A 20,029-nucleotide genomic window follows, 5' to 3' on the forward strand; every position below is an offset into this window, starting at 1 on the left:
TGGGGCTCTGTCTCATGACCCTGAGGTCATGACTTGAGCTGAAATCAAGAGTCAGATTTTCAGTTGACTGAGCCACCTAGGCACCTCCATGAATCACAAGTTATGATGAGTTATAAGCAGATATTTTCTGTTTTCCAAACACCTGCATTAATTTGCCATAATCACTCAGTTATTTGTAATTGCCTGCAATTGGGTAGATCAGAAAGGTTAAAAGATAGGCTAAACATTTCTGACACATAATGTTACTTTCATGGAGTTCTTTCAATACTGAGGAGACAGACCCATCGGTGGAAAACAAACAAACAAACAAACAAACAAACAAAAACACCTTTAGCAACCACATGAGGCAAGATTGACAAAATTGGAGATTCAGAGGCACCCAATCATGTGGTCAAGTTTCTCCATCATTTGTCTAATTCCGAAGTTGTGTGGATCAGGAATGCAAAATTCTAAACTGAAAATCTTGAAAAGCTTAGCCTCTTAATGCTGAAGTGATGAAGACCCACCAGATGAAGTGTACTAGTGCACAGCCAGATGTTCTGTTAAAAGTCCTGAAGGGGTATGCCCTACAGTAGACTGATTCCTATCCCAATTATAAAATAACTTTGACTCAGCTCAGTTCTGGATTAGATAAAGATGATCTATCCCCCTTAACAGATAAAGTGGTAAAGCAACTCTAGCACAGATAATAGCATCTACAATTTACAACCTCTACAGAATCATTTTATATGTGTGTGTTTGTGTATGTATATATACATACATACATACATGTCTTATGTGTTTAGTGTGGAAGAGTTAGGAAACATTACCAAAAAATCAAGGGAAACAATTAGACAATAGAAGCAGACCCACAGGTGATACACTGATCACTGTTGGAGGTTGTTAGAAAATCAAGTCATTATTCTGAATATTTCTAAAGAAAAGAATCATCCATTTCACTTGTTTGAACTCTACATCAGAGGAACTAAATAGCTGATGAGGAGAAGTTCTAATTTAGAAAAGAAATCTGGTTGACAAATACAAAAATGATGATAGAATTATAATATTACCATTTTGCAGTTTTGTAATAAAATAATTGACCTTCATAATGATCATCAGTGATGCTAAAACCATTAGATGAAAAGCTGATGGGAAGTTTTATAATGTATGCATTAGGCTGACCACGCCTGACCACTGATCAATCCTAATGTGATTAATAGACAACCCAATTTATGTGCTTTTTGGTCTGGTATAATAGGGAGTAAACACTATCTCCAAAATTATATTCCATGCACAAGCAACCATCAATCTGATCAAACCCTCAGATCTAACTATCAATTTTTGGCAATATAGGTGACAGAGGAACACGTTAAATGATGCTATAGGGACTCAACCAGTAAAATCTGTAATCTGGGAAGCAATCAGTATTTTTTCAACAAATAGCCTGCAAAAAAGGGGAAGGGAACATCTATAGATTAAGAAGGCTTAAGAGATTTATCAACAAAATGTAATATGCAGATCTTGTTTGGATGCTGATTTGAAAATCAAAAGTAAAATAAAAATATATGAGACAAACAGAGAAATCCAAATAGTGATGTTAATATTAAACATTTAATACCAAATATCAAAGAATTACTATTAATATATTTTAGATATGATAATATTATTTTTCCTTTTATTATAAAAATGTGTGCTTATATACTGAATTACTTATGGATGAAAACATAATGATTTAGCTTTTCTTTAAAATAAATAAATGGTGGTATGGATGAAACAAGATTCACACATATATTATTACTGAAACTGAATAATAGGGATATGGGTATTCATTTTAGTATTTTCTCCATGTTTCTATATTTTTGAAATTTTTCATTATAAAAAGCCAATTTTAAAGATGTCTGAAAAAACATCAGAAAGAATATGAATTCTCATATACTAATGTAAATTGGGCAAGCACTTGGTAGAGCAATTTGGCCATATATAAGAAAGATGAATGCACACTCACAGCAATCCCCAACTCCACTTTTAGGTTCATATCTTAGAAAAAATCTCCTATATCTCCCATATTTGTGTGCAAGGAGACATAATCTAGAATGTTTACTGCAGCATTGCTCCAAATAGCAAAATGTAGGAAACAACTTAAGTGGCCATCAGTAGGAGAATGGATTTTATTTGTGGTAGTGTGGTATGTATTCAGTTTAGTTTAAGTGACTGAACTAGAGCTATACCTATCAATGTAATACAAAATGGACAAAATAGGCAAATTGCTGAATGGAAATAGAGTGTGATGTTATGTATATAAAATCTAAAAACATACTAAACACTACCATATATTATTTATTAGCACATATGAATATAAATGTTGTAAAAGTATTAAAATATGACAAGTGACGATCCACTCATACCAAACTTTCCCTCAGAAAGGAAAGGATTAGTATTAAGAATACTAGATAGGGACGCCTGGGTGGCTCAGTGGTTGAGCGTCTGCCTTTGGCTCAGGGCGTGATCCCAGGGTCCTAGGATTGAGTCTGTGTTAGATTCCCTACAGGGAGCCTACTTCTCCCTCTGCCTATGTCTCTACCTCTCTCTCTCTGTGTCTCTCATGAATAAATAAATAAAATATTAAAAAAATAATATGTAGAGGGCTTCACATATATCCTTAATGTTTTCAAAAGAACAGAAACTTTATATAAGGCAAATGTTTGCCTTAAGATATTTGCCAAAGATATTTGACAAATCTTTGGCAATTAAATTGAATTTTATTAGGTTATTCTCTGCAAGCTCTTATTAGCTTAGAAATCTTAATAATTACAATTTATTTAAATTAGCAGTATTTTGTACACACCTGTGGAATGTGTTACACATCTGTGTTTATATAAAGAACACTAATGTACTATGTTACATATCCATGCCTAAAATGAAGAGTGGAAGAAATTACCGTTTACAAACGGCCTATGTAGACAATCAGAGCTCCACTCTCCACTCTGATAAACAAATGTTTAGAAATAAATATTTAAATTCAGATAATAGAAAAAAAATGCACTTGGCTTTGGAAAGCAATTGGAGGCACAAATTATCCTATATTTATCTATAAGAAAAAAAAAGACCACACTCTGCTAAAATGGTCTTGAGTGGTTGCTGCCAATCTTTGTGATTACCTTGGACAGATGCCACATTATTATTTCCATGGTGAACTGACCATCTGGAATTGTATAGACCATTTTATCTCTGCTAAAAGTAGACTCACCTCCAAATCTATCATAGACATGCAACTTCAGACACAGACGGCTAACTTGTTCTGTACCTAGCTCTCACCTGCTCCTGCTACATCCATTCAATGTCACTAACATTGTCCCCACCCCCAACTCTAGCCCCTACGATCTGAAGAGAAAACAGTTTATCATCTAGTAGAAGTTATTGAAATTCTTGAATAAGGAAAGTGGTTAGCATTCATAAGTAAAATGAAGTAAAGCTTGAGATACTGTGAATTAGGCTACTCTAAATTGCACTGAATTTAAAATATCTGGGTCTCTTGTCTGTGCTTTTGTCCCTCCATCTTTCAGAGGAGGGATTTTAATAGTGATGTCTTAAGCTGGGATAGCTTTTTGCTATTTGGAAGCTTTTCACATTTATTCTTTCAATAATCCTTTATGGATGAAAAAAACCTGAGTCTAAAAGGGGCAAATACACAGTTGGAGAGTGCCTGGTTTCCTGGGCCCTTATCCAGCCATCTTATTGCTACACTACCATGGTGAAACTTGTTTGTAACAATTTCTCAAGTTCATGTGAAGAGTAATTCCTAGCATAGAAACTGACATATTAATGAACTACGGTAAAGAAAATAACATCTTAAAACAAAGTCATATGGGACTAAGTACACCCAAAAAGAGATGGTCTCTTATCAGACAAAGGAAGATTTGGACAATGAGAATAGATGGGAGAAACTATAACAAGGAGTGACTGCATGGAAAGAAGAGGAAAGAAAAGAAAGGAAAGGAAAGGAAAGGAAAGGAAAGGAAAGGAAAGGAAAGGAAAGGAAAGGAAAGAGAAAAGGGGAAGAAAAAAAGGAAAATTAGAAGGGAAGAAGAGGGAAAAAAGAGCAAAAGAAAATAAATCAACTGAACTTTCTGAAGAAATTGAAGAGGAATCTTTCTTACTAAATTTCTAGGGTTTCTTTAAATCTACAATTTCTGCCAAAAGATTCAAGCACAGATTTGAGACTTATATTTGACAAGTCTCCATATGCTACATTTTCCCTCCAAGCTTTTACTCTGGCTTACCGAATCTGTGGTTGGTTGAATATGTGGTTTTACAGTTGCTAAAAATACCCTGAAGTCAAGCTCCTCTCATTTTTTTTGTGCAGTTGATAAAATGGCCACTCTGGCATCAGATTTTTTCAAGGCTTTGTTTGGCCTGTAACCTTTAATCAACCCCCCTTTCATAAAAGTAAGGTCCGTAGGCATAGATCATTTACATTTCACAACACAAAGTGAGTCAGAGACTGAAGAAATGACACTATTAAGGAAATGCTATAATTTTTCAACTATTTCAAACAATAGTGAATTAAGGTGGCTTTGGGATACTGGGAGTTACTGTGTGGAGTTTGGCTGTCAATGTGGTTGCCACCCCTGAAGGAACCCCAGAACTGTAATTCCAAGTCAGTGACACAGGCCACGGAGCCCCCATCCCAGTCCCCAGGAGATAGACATGCTATATGGTCCAGGCATGTCACACTCTGCACCTATGCTAATGTCAGCACGCCAAGTCTCTGAGCTGCCAAAATGTTTCTCTGTACTTTTATCATCATACATATACCCAGCAGACAAGACCAGCTGCATCATTTGCACGGCCCAGTGCAAAAAGAAAACATGAGGCCCCTGGCTGAAAACACAGAGGGAAATGTTAAACAGACTATAATATAAAGTCTTTTCTTTTCTCCTGTGGTCTCTCTCTCAACCTGTCCTTATGTTTTTTGATTTGCCATTTAGTGCTGCACTCCTGTGCAGGGCAGGGGTGGGGGGAGGTTACTTGGGGGGCACGTATATACCCGGCCAGGTGCCAAAGCCCCAGTTCTCTGACTCCATGCAGGTGCAGCCCTCAGGCTGCCAAGTCCTCCTCCCACCAGTCTAGTCACTGGGCAGACACTACAAGGAAATTGAACCGAGCATCTCTCCTTCTCACCTCTCTCCTACCCTGGCCCTTGGCAGACTGGTGACATCCAAGGACTAGAAAGTGGACTAGAAAGTGGACTAAAAAGTGACTGCATGGAGGATGAGTGAGAGGCTCACCCCTGTGGTGCCTGCTAATCCAAGGAGGGGACGGCCAATCACCTCCTTGAGGTGTTATGCAGCAGCACATGCACTTGACCCTGATTTGATCTCCCTGTACTCATGCCCAGAGAGCCCTGCCAGTGGTGGAGAGTGGAGAGTGATCCCTGGGCAGGGTCAGAGAGTGAAGACTCGTTGAGTCCCAGGGGGCACTAGTGAAGTCAGGAAGGCAGGACCCTAGGGGTAAGCTGAGGTTCCAAGCCCCTAAGTGCATGCTCCATTTCCCCATCAAACATCACTTACAAAACACAAATTAAGTGATACAATGATTACAGATTCCAAAATGGTGAATATCAACCACTAAATCCCAAGTGCAGGCCCTTCTGATGAGGGACACACTGTACCTCTGTATTAGACACAGGGGCCTGAAGCCAGCCTGGGTGGGGTCCTGGCTTCCCAGTACCATTGGGCCAGGCCACACATAGACACTATCTACAGGTAGAATTAACTAGGAGATTCAAGGGACACAGGCAGTTTAGCATGTAGCCAAATGCTTTAAGTCTATTTTTCTGCCTTCCTTCCTGAGAAATGAAGTTGTTTTATTATTTTGTAGGTTAAATGTTCTTTCTTACAGATAGTTTCATTTATATACTCCAATATCATACTTCTATCCCTGGTCATCTACTTCCTGACTTCCATTGTTGACATGATTTTGGTGATTTCAGGTGGGCATATTGAATGTCAGGGACATAATACTTCAGCAAGTTTAATAGCGAACGTTGTCTCTTTGTCTATTTTTTAAATAAATAGATTATTGCAATAGTAACAAAGTTACACCAAGGTGTTTCAAGTTTTTATCTCTGGGCAGGGATTTCAAATTATTCTGGGTAGATCATGTACTTTGAAAATGGTTTATTGAATGTCCCACACCTGGCAGAAATACAAATATTGATTAATTTTATTTTTTCTCTTTCACCTTTGACTTTTTCCTCACCTTCTACATTCAGATCAGATTCCTTGATTTCAGGTATTGAAAAGCTATTCCAGTGTATTTTTGTCTCAAACCTCAAATTTACATCTCTCTTTCCTAGCATGTGCCAGGCCTCAGTCTAGAAGATGTGGAATGGGAAAGGGCATAGTCTGCTCCTGCAATGTCTCTGGCTCTTTCCTCTTCTGTTTCCCTTCCTCTGTCTGCTTTAATGGGGGGAAAAAGAGATAGGAAATACAGCAAAAGGTTTTGTCTTGCCTGCAGCTGTTATAATCCTCTTCTGATTAACACTGGATAATTGGCACCAGGATCTTGGGGTAGGTAGCCGATGCTGATACATAGAGAGTATTTGTGAGTTTTTAGGGACCCCTTTAGGAGACTTCATCACTGAGAGTTCCTTAATATTGATATTTTCTCCAATTCAACCAATCTCATCCATACCACCCACAGTACTTGCTGATGGTTCACCTTAGCATCTTGTTCCTGAAATTCTTTTCTGTGATTGGCAGCCATTTATGTGGAATGATAACAAGATGGCTTTACTCCACTACCTTCTAAAGTGCTGCCTAACTCATGGGAATCCTCACTTCAACAGAGGATGGTAAAAGGCCAACTGCCCATGGCTACCCCGTTAGCCTTGCCATGACCAATCAATGCTGTTTTCCCCATATCATCCTATGTGCTGTATAAGGAGACCTCTAACCAAGGAACGAGATGACTTCTCCCCAAGTGGCAGATCCCTCCAGTCTCTTGCCACTCCCCCTCTCTGCACTGTCAGATATATTCCATCTTGGGAGGGTCAAGAGATAAATGTGACTTGATAGGAAGTGAAACATAATATGAAGGAAAATTAGCAATGCAATTAAAATTCACAGTGTAAGACATAAATCCATGAACATCCTTTAAGAGAAGGGTGGTGAGTGGGAAGATTCAGCCTGCATCAGTGTGAGTGGAGGTGGAGCCCATTGCCATCAGGAAGAAAGGGAGATGTCAAGAGTGGAGGGAAAGAGCTGATTTTGGACAGAAAGACACATGGCAGAAAAAGCATCTGCCACTTGGAAAGAGATGGTCCCATAAGGTAGAAGAAAGAATGCACTCCACTGATGTGGCTTTCAGAAATGAGCCTGGCAGTAAGAAATAGCCAGCCAGTGCAAGGAAGACACATGGGGGTGGAGATGACATGGAGAAAGGCTGAGGAGCCAGGCTAGGCTCTGGCCCAGACCCAGGCACCACCTGAGTGGTGTGATCACTATATCTGTACACGTGTATAACCACTCACTCACTGGGTGTCTTTTTCTTTTCAATCTTCAGGAAGAGGCAGCCAGAATTCTCGCCCACCAGCCAATGTCCGTCGGCACATGTGCAACTTTGAAAGCCCCCACACTGCAGTGAATGTGTAAGAAAAGCTGCATGGAAAATGTAGTGGTTTGCCCCTTGCTTTCTCTCTCCTGGGTTTTTCCACTTTCTAACATGGAAACAGATGTGGTGCATGCCATCAAGAATGAGGAACCATTTACGTGCCATGGTTTGCACGACTGCCTTAATTTGATTGTCCATCGTTCTTAAAAGGGCACTGTCAAGTTGTTAGTCTTTTTGCTTTTTTTAAGTTTCAATGCAAGACGCAACACTTTTTCTGATTCTGGAGATTCACTTTTGTTTGTGACTCCCACTCACAAGCTTGAAAGTGAATTTCCCCCCTTCATAAATTTGTCAGCTTTTCCTTGGCAAACAGAGCTCTTTCTTTGCTTTTCTTTTTTTTTTTTCTTTTCTTTTTTCTTTTTTTTTCTTTTTCTTTTTTTTTTTTTTTTTTTGCCTTTTTGCTGTTGCACAAATGTTTGAAATGATAACTGTCTGCACTAAAGTAAAAGCCATAACATGAACTTATGGAGAGTCCCATGATGTCACTTTGAGGGGGTGGGCGCTGACGTGAGCCTCTGCTGGGCACCTCCCACACCCTGGGGAGCACAGAACAAAAGTTTTGTGAGTCCCACGAAAAGAGAATTTTATAAAAAAGGAAATGCTGTTATTTCCCCAGAATTTTGAGCGTTTTTATCAGATTTTTGCCGTCTGATAAAAATGGTGCATGTTTGGTCCAATTTTTGACCTTTAGATCTTGACAGTGCCTTTTTAAGTTAACAAAAGAACATAGACCATGTTCAATTCATTGTGCATGGAGTCTGTGGTCATTTTCAGCTGTTCCTTTACAGCCCTTCAAACTCCTGGGAGAGTCAAAGGTACACATTCCTGCAGCAGGAGGGAGCCCACCAATAAGGTGTCTGTGGTTCGAATAGCTCTTCAGAGAGAAGAGCCCAATTTGTTCAAATGTTTGGTACTGAACCTGGCTGTGGAGGCCAGTGTTTGAGGCTGTGGTGGCCAGTGTTTGAGGCTGTGGTGTCTCTTTTCTTCACTCAGTGGAGTGCATTGGGAAGTCTATGTTCTGATATTCCCTTAAGAAGCCCAAACGAAGAGAGCGTGGTCTCAAATCATACTGATTCTTTGAGGGAAAAATATAGCCATGCCAGTATGTTTCAGATGCTGGTCAGGAGGCCCCTGCACATCCAAAGCGACTCTAGTTTGCTTGGATGCATTCTCTATAATTTTCCCAAGTCAAGAGGCATTGAGCATTACTTGCAGCATGGGGTTGAGTGTGACCAAGGGCACAGCAAGGAGATCCTGATTATGACAACTGCTGGCTGCCTGTCAAAAGGGATTGATGGGAATAGTAGATGTGCTTGCCCTGCCATGACAGCAGGGCCAGAAAGGGAGGAGAGTCACCTAACATTTCATGACTTAAAGGTGAGTGCCTAAAAGCAAAAGCAAAGACTCAAAAGTGGGTATATTCATGGTAGGTGATGAAAGAAATGCAACAATCAGCAAAGCTAGTAAGTTGGTTGTTAAGAATTCTCAGAATAGGATCTATTGAAGCTTTCTTTCAGGAGACTATAAAGGATCAGGAAAAGATTGAGAAGAGACTGGCTATTTTTAGCCTTGGTCGTCCCTCAACAAACAACAACAGAAAAGATATGTTCTCTCTATGACTTTCAGTTCCCACAGCTGTTGTGAACAATGGAGGCAAAGGACTAGTGATGGAGATAAAGCTGCCTACTGGACCGTTATGGTATGGCTAGATCCATCCTGCCTCTGAGGAAAAATCCCAGCAGAGCAATGCAACTGCCCTGTGTTTCCCAGAACAGTGAGGACTCCAGGTTAGAGCTGAGGAACACTGAATGACTTGCTATTAAAAGCGCAGGTCTGGTAGCGTGGAGCATAGAAGATACAGTAATGCTAGACTTGAAGTTCCTTCAGAGCGAATGGAATCTAGACTCATCTTATACTTCCTGGAAGAATATAATTACAGCTGATATACCTCTGCTAAAACAACACTCCTATACCAACATGAAGTCTTCAGTAAACTTTGGCATGAGAATTTCTTTCCTTAGCCAGTAATCATGATTAAGTTGAACCAATGGCCACATAAAATGTACTTGGAAAAAGTTTAGTGACCATCAAAATTCTACTCATTGGTTTGCAACAGACTTGTCAGTTTTCTCAAGACAGTAGATCCTAAGCCTAGGCAAAATTTATGGAGCATTCCCTACTTTTCTGGCTTTGGTGAGCTCATTTTATCTGTGGATCTTTTTCTTGATTGATTCACCGAAGAAAGCAGAAAGCTCAATAAAGGCAAACCGATTTCCTTTGTGTTGTCTTTTATTATCCGATAACTTTAACATATACAATGTGATTCCTCTAAAGGTCTTAAAAGGAGGGCTGTATATTTAGATTTTGAGCTATTGTAAATTTCAGCAAGCCAAGTGGTTCTCTGACCAGCTTATGATGTTAGAATCGGAGGAGAGAAAATTCACAGTGCTATTTAAGACTGATACCCACAGAAGCTACCAAGTTACCATGTAGTCGAGAAGCTTTTGTCTCCACTAACATTCAGAGATGGTCCACCTTAGTAGTGATGAGTCAAAAAGGTGAGGAATTTTAAGTATGTTCCCATAGGCTCCCAGAGATTGTATACTGAATATGCAGGTTTTTCTGGAAAGCTTTCAAAAGTGTAACTGGCATCAGTGGAAGTCCTTTGTACTGAAGACTAACTTGGCGTTGCCTGGGAAAACAAGAGTCTGACTCATCGGGCTTCAAATAGTTCCTGTGCCTGTGATTCTACAAGAATCACTACTCAGACTTCCTTCTGCTACCGGCTCCCTGAAGCAGGAAGAGGCGAGGCCTTTGGGCAGCACGTGTCTGGCATTCCTTTCTGGGTGTCTCAGTTGGGGCAGTACCAGACTTTTTTGAAAGGCCTTGTGTCCCCACCGTGGCTGCAAGGCCGCAGCAAAACTGCCCACAAGTCTGTAGCTTTGGTTTATTTTCTGGATTTGGTAAACCATTCTCTCCATGCTGTGACTCAATGGCATTTCCTGTTTCCACTTTCACTTTCAGAGAAAACAAATGCTAATCTCTTCAGGTTTCAAGGAGTGAGTCTCCTCTCCTTAAGCAAAGGTCTTGCCTTGTCTGTGGGCTCTCTGGATGCCATCCTTATGTCTGTCGTGAAGCTATTAAGCCTCGTGGCAAAGACTTGAATTGGACATAAGGGAGACAGGTGCTGTGTAAGCTTCCCCCTCAGGCAGCTTGTGCAGGATGCTTCCCTCCTGATCTCAAACACCCACCCACTGTTATTCCCATTTTAGACCTCTCTGGAGCAGAGAGCAGTGTACCCTGCAGATGTAACTAGTACTTACTGAAACAAATAAAACAGACAAGATCACTCCTAATGCCAAAGATATACTAATCTGTTTACACCACCCACTTCGAACTATTCTCTAAAGTGCTGTAAATATTGGGTTTTCTGTTTGGGGGGATTGTTATACTTATCTAATGAGAGAAAAACCAAAGCAAGATCCCAAGCCTGTCGTAGCTGGCACGGCAGCCCCAGGCCTGCTTGGCTCTGCACACTCCCAGTATAGATCACCCTCTACATCCTGGTTCCTCTCCAGGCCTAACAGCCATTTCCTCCAAAAACTTCTGTGTCGATAAATATATTTAGCCACCTGAGGAATTCATGCCAAATGCTACTGCATTTGATCTTCAAATATGAGATTGTTTTAGGCCCGATGTCTGTCTTCTGAAGTGAGAGCAGGAACATGGGGTATTTTGCAGCAATTGTATGATGTTTCCAGATCAGGTTCTTTGCCTAAGACTTCTATTTAGGAAATCGAGTAAACTTAAATAATAGAAGAAATTGGTGGCTTGAAACAGAAGATATTAAAGTCTGGTATTGGGCAGCCCCAGTGGCCCAGCGGTTTGGTGCCGCCTTCAGCCCAGGGCGTGATCCTGGAGACCCGGGATCCAGTACCACGTCTCCCTGCATGGAGCCTGATTCTCCCTCTGCCTCTCTCTCTCTGTCTATCATGAATAAATAAATAAATCTTTAAAAAAATAAAGTCTGGTATTAAATAGAAGACTTATTTCATAATAATACTGAATTTTGATAATTTGCAATATTTTATACATTTTTCTCTTCTTAATATCATAGCAGTAGGTTCCCAGCCTTTTCAAGTAGGGTAATCCCTTTTCACACCAAAATGCTTATTAAACTTTCACTCAAATCCATGATAGTAATTGTACATTTTTTTCAGTAGCCGCTTGACCACAAAACACAAAAAAGCTTCTCAGAATTTAGCTACCCTTGTGTCCAGCAGCACATTTTATCATGATATCATTTATATGCATTGAAAATAGCAGTGTTTAATCTATCAAGACATAACACTGATCCAGCCCCAAAACACAGCTTACGGCATGCGTAGATTCACGGACCATTCAAGTTGTATATGGACCATACGTTGGAAACAACAAATTCAGGACTAAAGTTTGCACTCCGTGCTGCAGCTTCTATTAGATGATACATTTCCTTCACTATCTCTGGTTTTTAGGAAGCAATTTATTTTGTCCTTGGAAAAAAGAGGTTAATCTAATTTTCTTAATCTGACAAATGCCCTGGGACATTAGAACTGTTTCCTAATTAAACAGTACTTTACAGCAAATCTAGAGCAAGACTCTGAGGGGAAGGAAAGCTGCAAATTTTGATGGCCAGTATAAAAATCTCCCGTTACAAAAACAAAAATGGTATTGGATTAAAACAGAACCAAGTGGTGATTTTTACCTACATGTAAGATGATTAATAATATCATTAACATAAGGAAGCACATGATTTTAAAAAGAGGCCCATGTAAGACCCTGGGGAGTGGAGGAAAACAGCCCATGTGGGTGAGTGAATGAGTGAGTAAGTGAAGTCAGTCCCAGGAATACAAGGATGCCTTTTTGCCAGCATAAATGGAGAATGGAGCAATGTTTTGTTGGGATATGTAAGCCTGATGGTTAAGTAAGGTGTAGACTAGCTTTCAAGGGACTTATTTCTTAAATACACACACATATGCACACACACACACAACTAAATAAAGACACAAGGCATCTTTTTAGTTTAATGATTTTTTAAAAATAAGCATTGAGAGGACGGCATTAGGAAAAGGAAAAGATGTTTCCACTGTAATTAAAAGTGATGCAAATAAAAGGCTCCTGGATGGCTAGGTCTGTTGAGCATCTGATTCCTGATTTCCACTTAGATCACAATTTCAGGGTGCTGGGATCTAGCTCCGAGTTGGGCTCCTTGCTCAGGGCGGAGTCTGCTTGTCTCTCTCCCTCCTCCTTTGCCCTTCTTCCCACTCACTGTCTCTCTCAAATAAAATCTTTTTTTAAAAATGGGATGCAAATCATTGAGGTTGGATGGTACACTAAAACATATTTAAAAGGCAAGGCAAGAGGCAAATCAGTGGTTTTATACTTTCTGGAAGAGTCATAATGAATGTATAAAGAGGGTGTGAAAGTAGAGTAGAGAGTGGAGGAAATTGAGAAAGAAGGAAGTGGGAGGTGAGCTTACCTAGAGTTTCAAACTCAGAAGAGGAACAGTGGATTGTGGTCTTGGTTGCTGGCTTGTTGACTATCCGTTCATGCTGGGAACACCAATTATCTGTTCTTTGTTGACTCAACTCAGAAGAAAGGTTGTCTAACAATGTGGAAACTGAAAAGTCAGTAATTCTGCATTTACAAGTACTTCCACATTCTCAGGGAATATATTAAGCATATATTTCAAAGAAGTATTAATTTTCATATAGTATTTTGGAGATGAGACTTTTCTTAAGCAACTAAAAATATAGCATATATGGGGCCCCTGGGTGGCTCAGTCAGCTGAGCATCTGACTCCTGGTTTCGGCTCAGGTGGTGATCTCAGGGTTGTGAGATCAAACCCCCCAACCCTAGTGTTGGGCTCTGTGCTCAGTGGGGAGTCTGCTCAAGATTCTCCCTCTCCCTCTGCTTGCACACACACTCTCTCTCAAATATATATATATACACACACATATATATATGCTATACATTCTATGATATATATATATATGTATAGAAATTATAAGATAGATAGAGGAACCACCTTTTCCCAAATAATGAGCAAAATTTTAAGTTTATATCTAGTTTAGGACTCTTATATCCAGAATTTTCTATAATAGATATCAGAATTTCTGCAAGACTCTGTACTTATTTGACTCACTTCATTTTTCAAGATTATAATATATAAAATGTCAAAACATTACTGTCATCATAAATGCCACACATATAATTTTTGAAGTATTCGTTCTTGTATTTTCAAAATGATTTAATGAACCATTATATTAACTATTGATCATTTCCTACATTTTTCCAAACAAAAGACCATGATACAGAATAGTCTATTTCACACATCCACCTAAGAAAAAAAAATGTTCCTTATCCCTATTCCTTTTACTGTCAAAAATGTGTTAACATTGTGCTACTTTTTCTGTTGTTTTCATGGATACAGTGAAAAAGCAAACTCAAAAAAAAAAAAAAAAAGAACCACATACACACAAGAAAAACTATTTCCTGATGTAAGTATTAACACTGCTGTTATTAATAGTATACTATGGTAAGGTACCACCATCTGCTAAAAGTTATACAGAAAGAAAGCTAAAAGTCCAAAAGTAAGACCAGAGTTATTATAACATATAGAATAGAATTTGAATGATATACACAGTACATCTCTTTTCTTCCTCTACCTTCTCCTTCTTCTCTTTCTCCTCCTCTTCTTCTCCTTCTTTCTCTCCTCCTCCTCTCCTTCTTCCTCTTCTTCTCCTCCTCCTTCTGCTATTTGATTGGTTTTTTGATGGTCCCATGAAGATGAAAGTGTATAAAGTGGGAGGGCTGCTGGTACCCTAACATTTTTCTTCTCCAAAGCTCTATGAGGAAAAGACCAGGGAGGGGTCTTTGTCTCTGTAACTTCTGCTTTCTCTGAATCTTAATTTCATCACATTGTTGAAGGACTAAACCAGGGTCTGAGCATCTACATTTTGCTGGGCTTCCTGGTTCTCTGTCTTTCCAAACACACCTAGTTAAAAGTCCCCAGTGGGGAAATCCCAGACTAGCTGCTCTGAATCAGGGCCTTTATGTGAATTGTGATCCATTGTGTGTGTCGGGAATAGTGTGTTGAAATAGAAAGGAAAGCATAAGTTATGACACCCATAAGTGGAACATGGGTCTGGGATTTCTGTCATCTGCTTTTTTCTCTTCTGTACAGGTGCCATGTGTCTGACCCTGCTGCTCTGGTACCAGGAGATACCTGCCTATCAGAAAGGGTGACTGAGAGGATATATTTTATAACCTCACAGGACAATGAGAGTGGCTTAATACGTGGGTTTTACTTTGTTCCAGGGACTAAGAAGAAAGGGAGGCAAGAGCTATGGTCATTATGTTCTGTTGTCCACGTGTAACTATAGTTTTATTTCTTATTCGTTTCCTCCATCCATTTTGGAATCTTTCAAAGGCTTGCACTGAGTGGCAGCGTTGGGATTACCTTAGGTGTATGCGTGTGTATGTGTGTGTGTGATAACTTTGTGAAATCTCAGACCTAAAAGAAACTAGCTGCTTCTGCCACAGGCTGGCTTTTCTCCCCTCCGACTTCCTCAGGGTCGAAGTGTTCTGCTTTGTCTTGGGGTTGATGAAATCCCTGACCGCAGCTACAGAGGCAAGCTGCGGTCACCGCAGCTTTTGGCATTTGACCTTTAACAAGGGGAGGTTACGGGTATGGAGGCCAGGCATACAGTCGCCCGCCGGGGGGTGGGTGGTTGGGGTGGGGGTGGGGATCAAATTGTATTGAGCTGCGATTGCGTATCATTTATAGGTGTTTTCTCCTGTGTGCATGATATATCTGCAAATAAATCCATCTCTATTTTATTCATAGTTCTAATGGCAAGTCTGTGTCATGGTCTGAACCAGGTGGAAGACAGGTACCCAAGGGACAGCACATGTGGCACCGCCTCTCTGTGCACGTGAAGACCAATGAGACGGCCTGCAACCAAACGGCCGTCATCAAGCCCCTCACTAAAAGTTACCAGGGCTCCGGCAAGAGCCTGACTTTTTCCGATACCAGCACCAAAACCCTTTACAACGTGGAGGAGGAGGATGCCCAGCCCGTCGGCTTCAGCCCTCCCAGCAGCCCTTCCATGGTGGTGCACCGCCGCGTGCCAACGGCTGTGAGCACCCCGCCTCTGCCACCCCACCTGACCACAGACGAGACCCCCCTCTTCCTGGCAGACCCGGCCATCCCCAAGGGCTTGCCCCCTCCCCTCCAGCAGCCACCGCAACCGCAGAAATCCCTGATGGACCAGCTGCAGGGAGTGGTCAACAATTTCAGCACCGGGATCCCGGATTTCAACGCGGTGCTGGCTGTGCCCGGGGGCCCGGGGAACGGGGTGCGCCCGCTGTACCCGCCCCCGGCGCCCCCGCAGCACCTGCAGATGCTCCCGCTGCAGCTGAGCACCTTCGGGCCGGAGCCCGCCTCCCCGCCGGCGGAGGACGAGGACGAGGACGACAGCGAGAGGTTTAAGCTCCTCCAGGAGTACCTGTACGAGCGGGAGGGGAACACGGAGGAGGACGAGCTGGAGGAGGAGGACGACGAGCTGCAGGCGGCCGGCAAGCCGGCGCCCGAGGATTCGCCCGCCCTGACGCCACCGTCGCCCTTCCGCGACTCGGTGGCCTCGGGCAGCTCGGTGCCCAGCTCCCCCGTGTCCGAGTCGGTGCTCTGCACCCCTCCCAACGTGACCTACGCCTCGGTCATTCTGAGGGACTATAAGCAAAGCTCTTCCACCTTGTAGGAAGGAGGTGTCCACGTGGAAAAGCAAGAGAATCCAGGGAGCACCGGCACCTCCGGAGGTGTGCGGGCAGCTGCTAGGAGGAGGAGGAGGAGGAGGAGGAGGAGGAGGAGGAGGAGGAGGAGGAGGGAGAGGAGGCGAAGTCAGCGGGAAAGGGAGCGACGCTGCTGCCTTAGGGAAGGCCAGAGGGAACTGTGCTCTGGGAGCCAACGATGAACCAGGCGAGGATCCCGATTCTTGAATTATTCAAAAGCCTTCTCTGGGAAGAAAGGGAATTCTGACAAAGCACAATCCCATATAGCATACAACCTTCACCGCATAAATTAATAAACAGACAAACAAACAAATAAATCAACAGACATCATCTCCTTTGTTGGACAATTGTGCATAGATATACGTGCCCACACACACTTGGCCAGCTTGAAAAGAGCCAGTCCAGGTGGACCCGCCGGGTGAATCAGTAGTTGACATCATGGTAGTCATGGTAGGCCTGGTGTGATGGAGCCAGACAGCAGGTGGGTGAAGGAGGGGCAGGTGTGCAACCACCCATGGTACGGCAGCTCATTTTTCTCTACCCCTTTTCCTTAATGGTCTTCGAGAGCTTCGGGAACTGGCCCAAACAGGGGCTTGTCTTCACCCATTGCACCTGATCCAGAGCCAGGCTTGTCACACTTGGAAAGAAACGGTATGGACACCCTGCTGCTCTGTGATTTCTCTCTATTTAGGAAAACAGGAATCAGAGCTAAAGCATCACCAAAAAGTGCTTCGTCGGGAGTGCTAAGGGAGGATGGAGTGAGAAGCAGGACACCATGGAAGGGTGAGGCGGTGAACACAATCAGCACAAATTAGGTACCATATTTGATACTCGCTGATTGGTGATTTTGGAAAGAAGTAGAACAAGAGGTAATTTTGAGAGTGGCAGAAGATGTTTTGTGGATTATCTTGTGTTTGTGCCAAGGGGGCTCTTCTCTGCCCTTCAATTAAAGAGAACACACCATGTGGCAAAATTGTTACATTACATTTACTGTAGCAAATAATATTACCAGTTGAACTTCTAAGATGCTGTATGTGTATCTGGTGCCATTGTTTCTTCCTATGTACTACAGAAACGAATCCATCTTCCAACTTAATGGTGTACTCATAGCAACTATTACTGGTTCAATGACAAATAATTCTTTCCTCCTGTCATCAAAGTCCCAGTCCCTGTAACTAGTGCGTAAATGTGTTTCTGTATCCTTGTATACATGTGATGATAAAATTTGTGCAATGTAATGTCAGTGGAACTGCAACTAGAAGGTTGTCTTTCCAATAGAGTATAGATATTTTTATGTTCAAATAATGTTTTATATATTGTCACCAATATCTACAGAAGCTTTTGAAGGTTTGAGTGCTGTGGTCCAATGGTTTTCATACGATGCTCAGATGGTCCTTCCTCTTCTAAGAGGGAACTTATTTTTCAGATATTTTATGATGTGGAACATGTAATTAATGAAATGGCTTGAAAATTTATCATATTAAAAATTCATTTAAAAACTGTGGGTAACAATAAAGAGGTACATTTTATAAATTTTCACACATCATTATTAAAACATGAGATTAAAATGACAATAATGAGATTATTTTAGGTCATTTTAGATTTTTTTAAAAAGGATTTTCCACAGCGACTTGAGCTTTCAGTGCTTACAGCGTATACTAGCCTCTATGTCTGATAATAATTTCTCAAATTATCTATTCATCACTTCTTACTTTCTTTTCATTGTTATTTCTATGTACTTTTATTCCTCTATTTTCACTGTCATCACTTTTCTTTGTGCTTTTGTTATTTGCTGTGTGTAATATCCACGTATGTGTAACCCAGTTGTTTCATTTTTGTTCTCCTTTTTACACCCAATAAAAGCAATTTTTCTTGCTGTTTTGATCTCTTCTATTATTTGTGGAATGAAGCTTACCCCTTTAAATATCTGTTTATGCCTTATGTGCAGTCATATTTTAATATGCTTCCTTCATGTGGAAGCTAATTTCTCAGCCAAAAATCATCTTAGAGTCTTTAAATACCCACTGCATCATTTGTTCAAAATTTAACATCAGCTCCAAAGTTTGAGGCTCGTGTTTCTTATGCCTTCCCATATTCTACTGCCAAGTTTAGTCGGTTCCATATCAAGAATGGACTGCCTTTCCTTTAAAAAATTATTTGTAACACCTGTGGTAGAAAGACCTCATGACTGAAACGGGAATTTCAGCTCCATGTTTTCACGGTAATGGAGCAGAATGAGGAACATAGATGGTTCCAGGACTTAATAGACGGTCTGCTTATGGGCAAACTAGCAAGTAAAAGCCTACTATCTATTATTTGTGAAACATGTTTTTTATCTTAATGCCACTAACATATGTCCTTGATATCACAAGACTTGTGCATTCAGATTTTTTTTTTAAAGTAAGAATAGATCAGGAAAACTGCTCTACTATTCAGATAATATAAGATGTCAGTTTGTTCTGAGGTTTTAGTCCGAGACATTTGGTGAACACATTCAACACCAAACACATTATTTCTCTGAATGCCTAATATCATCATGATTAAAAGTTTTCCTGAATATAATACAGTATTAGCTCTTATAGCATAATTGTTCAAAATTGGAAATGTACACATACATACCCTATACCAAAAGGGCAGATACTCTTCACCTTAATGTATGTGCTTATACAGGTTGTTTAGCTTCTTGTAAAAGTGTTTTCCTTTGGCTTGTTACTGCCTTTTGTCAGATAATCTTGATAATGCTGTATAATAAATATTTTCTATTTATTAAATATGTGTATTCCTTCTCCATGCTTTGCCAGAGTTACAATAAGAGAAATAGACTGGTACAAAGAACAATTACAGTGGTTTGATTTTGCTCACATGTCTTTTAGATCAAAGTTGGAGAATATTACACAAAATCTACAGGCCAGGTAGGTGACAAGGTAGAGCACATTTTGACTCTGAGAAAGATCGTACTTGAAACTCTAAATTAAAATTAAATCTAGAATTTGAATATTCAGTGCTATGGCAGACACTGCCTTTCATTTATTTTGAGAGAATGTATGAGGCTTGACAAACTCCTGGATCTCCAGCAGAGCTCTGGAGACAGAGGCGTCTGAAGGCTGCCTCTTTGTTTTATTAGTGCCCTACAAGACTCATACTCTAGAGGAACCTAGTGTCTTACTTTGTTGACATCCTCCTTCTCTATTCCCTTACATTTCAAGTTTTGTTCCCTTATATTTCAATGGGGACTTCACTGGTCTTCCAAATAAGGAAACCTGTTATTCATATCTTTTGCCATAAGGAACCCACAAAGTAAAGCATCCATCCAGTATCATTGGAGAGGAGAACAATGATGGTACAAGGATCACATCCATGAGATTGTGATTTGTTTAGATGATAGGAGCAAGCTGTATACAGGAAGGCTGATATTGAAGGAATTTCCAGAATCAGGGGTTGAGACACCAGGGGGTTCCTTCACTACGTCCAGAAAATAGAATGATAAATGAAATGGGAGCTTGATGTCTGAGAGAGAAAAGTCAGAAGAGAGAGACTGAGAAAC

At 40.8% G+C, this 20,029-nt stretch overlaps 1 protein-coding gene across 5 annotated transcripts in view; it reads left to right on the forward strand.

Annotated features, from left to right (window-relative positions):
- Positions 1-16,531, forward strand: part of GRM1 (glutamate metabotropic receptor 1) — a 398,087-nt gene extending 381,556 nt beyond the window's left edge. For 2 of the 5 annotated variants that reach the window (XM_038526271.1, XM_038526272.1), the window contains exon 9: positions 15,542-16,531. In XM_038526271.1, the coding sequence (XP_038382199.1) occupies positions 15,542-16,454 (913 nt within the window). In that variant the 3' untranslated portion in view covers positions 16,455-16,531. Of the gene's footprint in view, positions 1-7,545; positions 7,631-9,279; positions 9,929-15,541 lie in introns of those variants that run through there. The other 3 variants (XM_038526276.1, XM_038526273.1, XM_038526275.1) reach the window with 3 other exon arrangements.
- The last annotated feature ends 3,498 nt before the right edge of the window (positions 16,532-20,029 follow it).

This window comes from Canis lupus, chromosome 1 (assembly GCF_011100685.1).
Source record: "Canis lupus familiaris isolate Mischka breed German Shepherd chromosome 1, alternate assembly UU_Cfam_GSD_1.0, whole genome shotgun sequence".
In the NCBI taxonomy this organism is placed as follows: domain Eukaryota; kingdom Metazoa; phylum Chordata; class Mammalia; order Carnivora; family Canidae; genus Canis; species Canis lupus.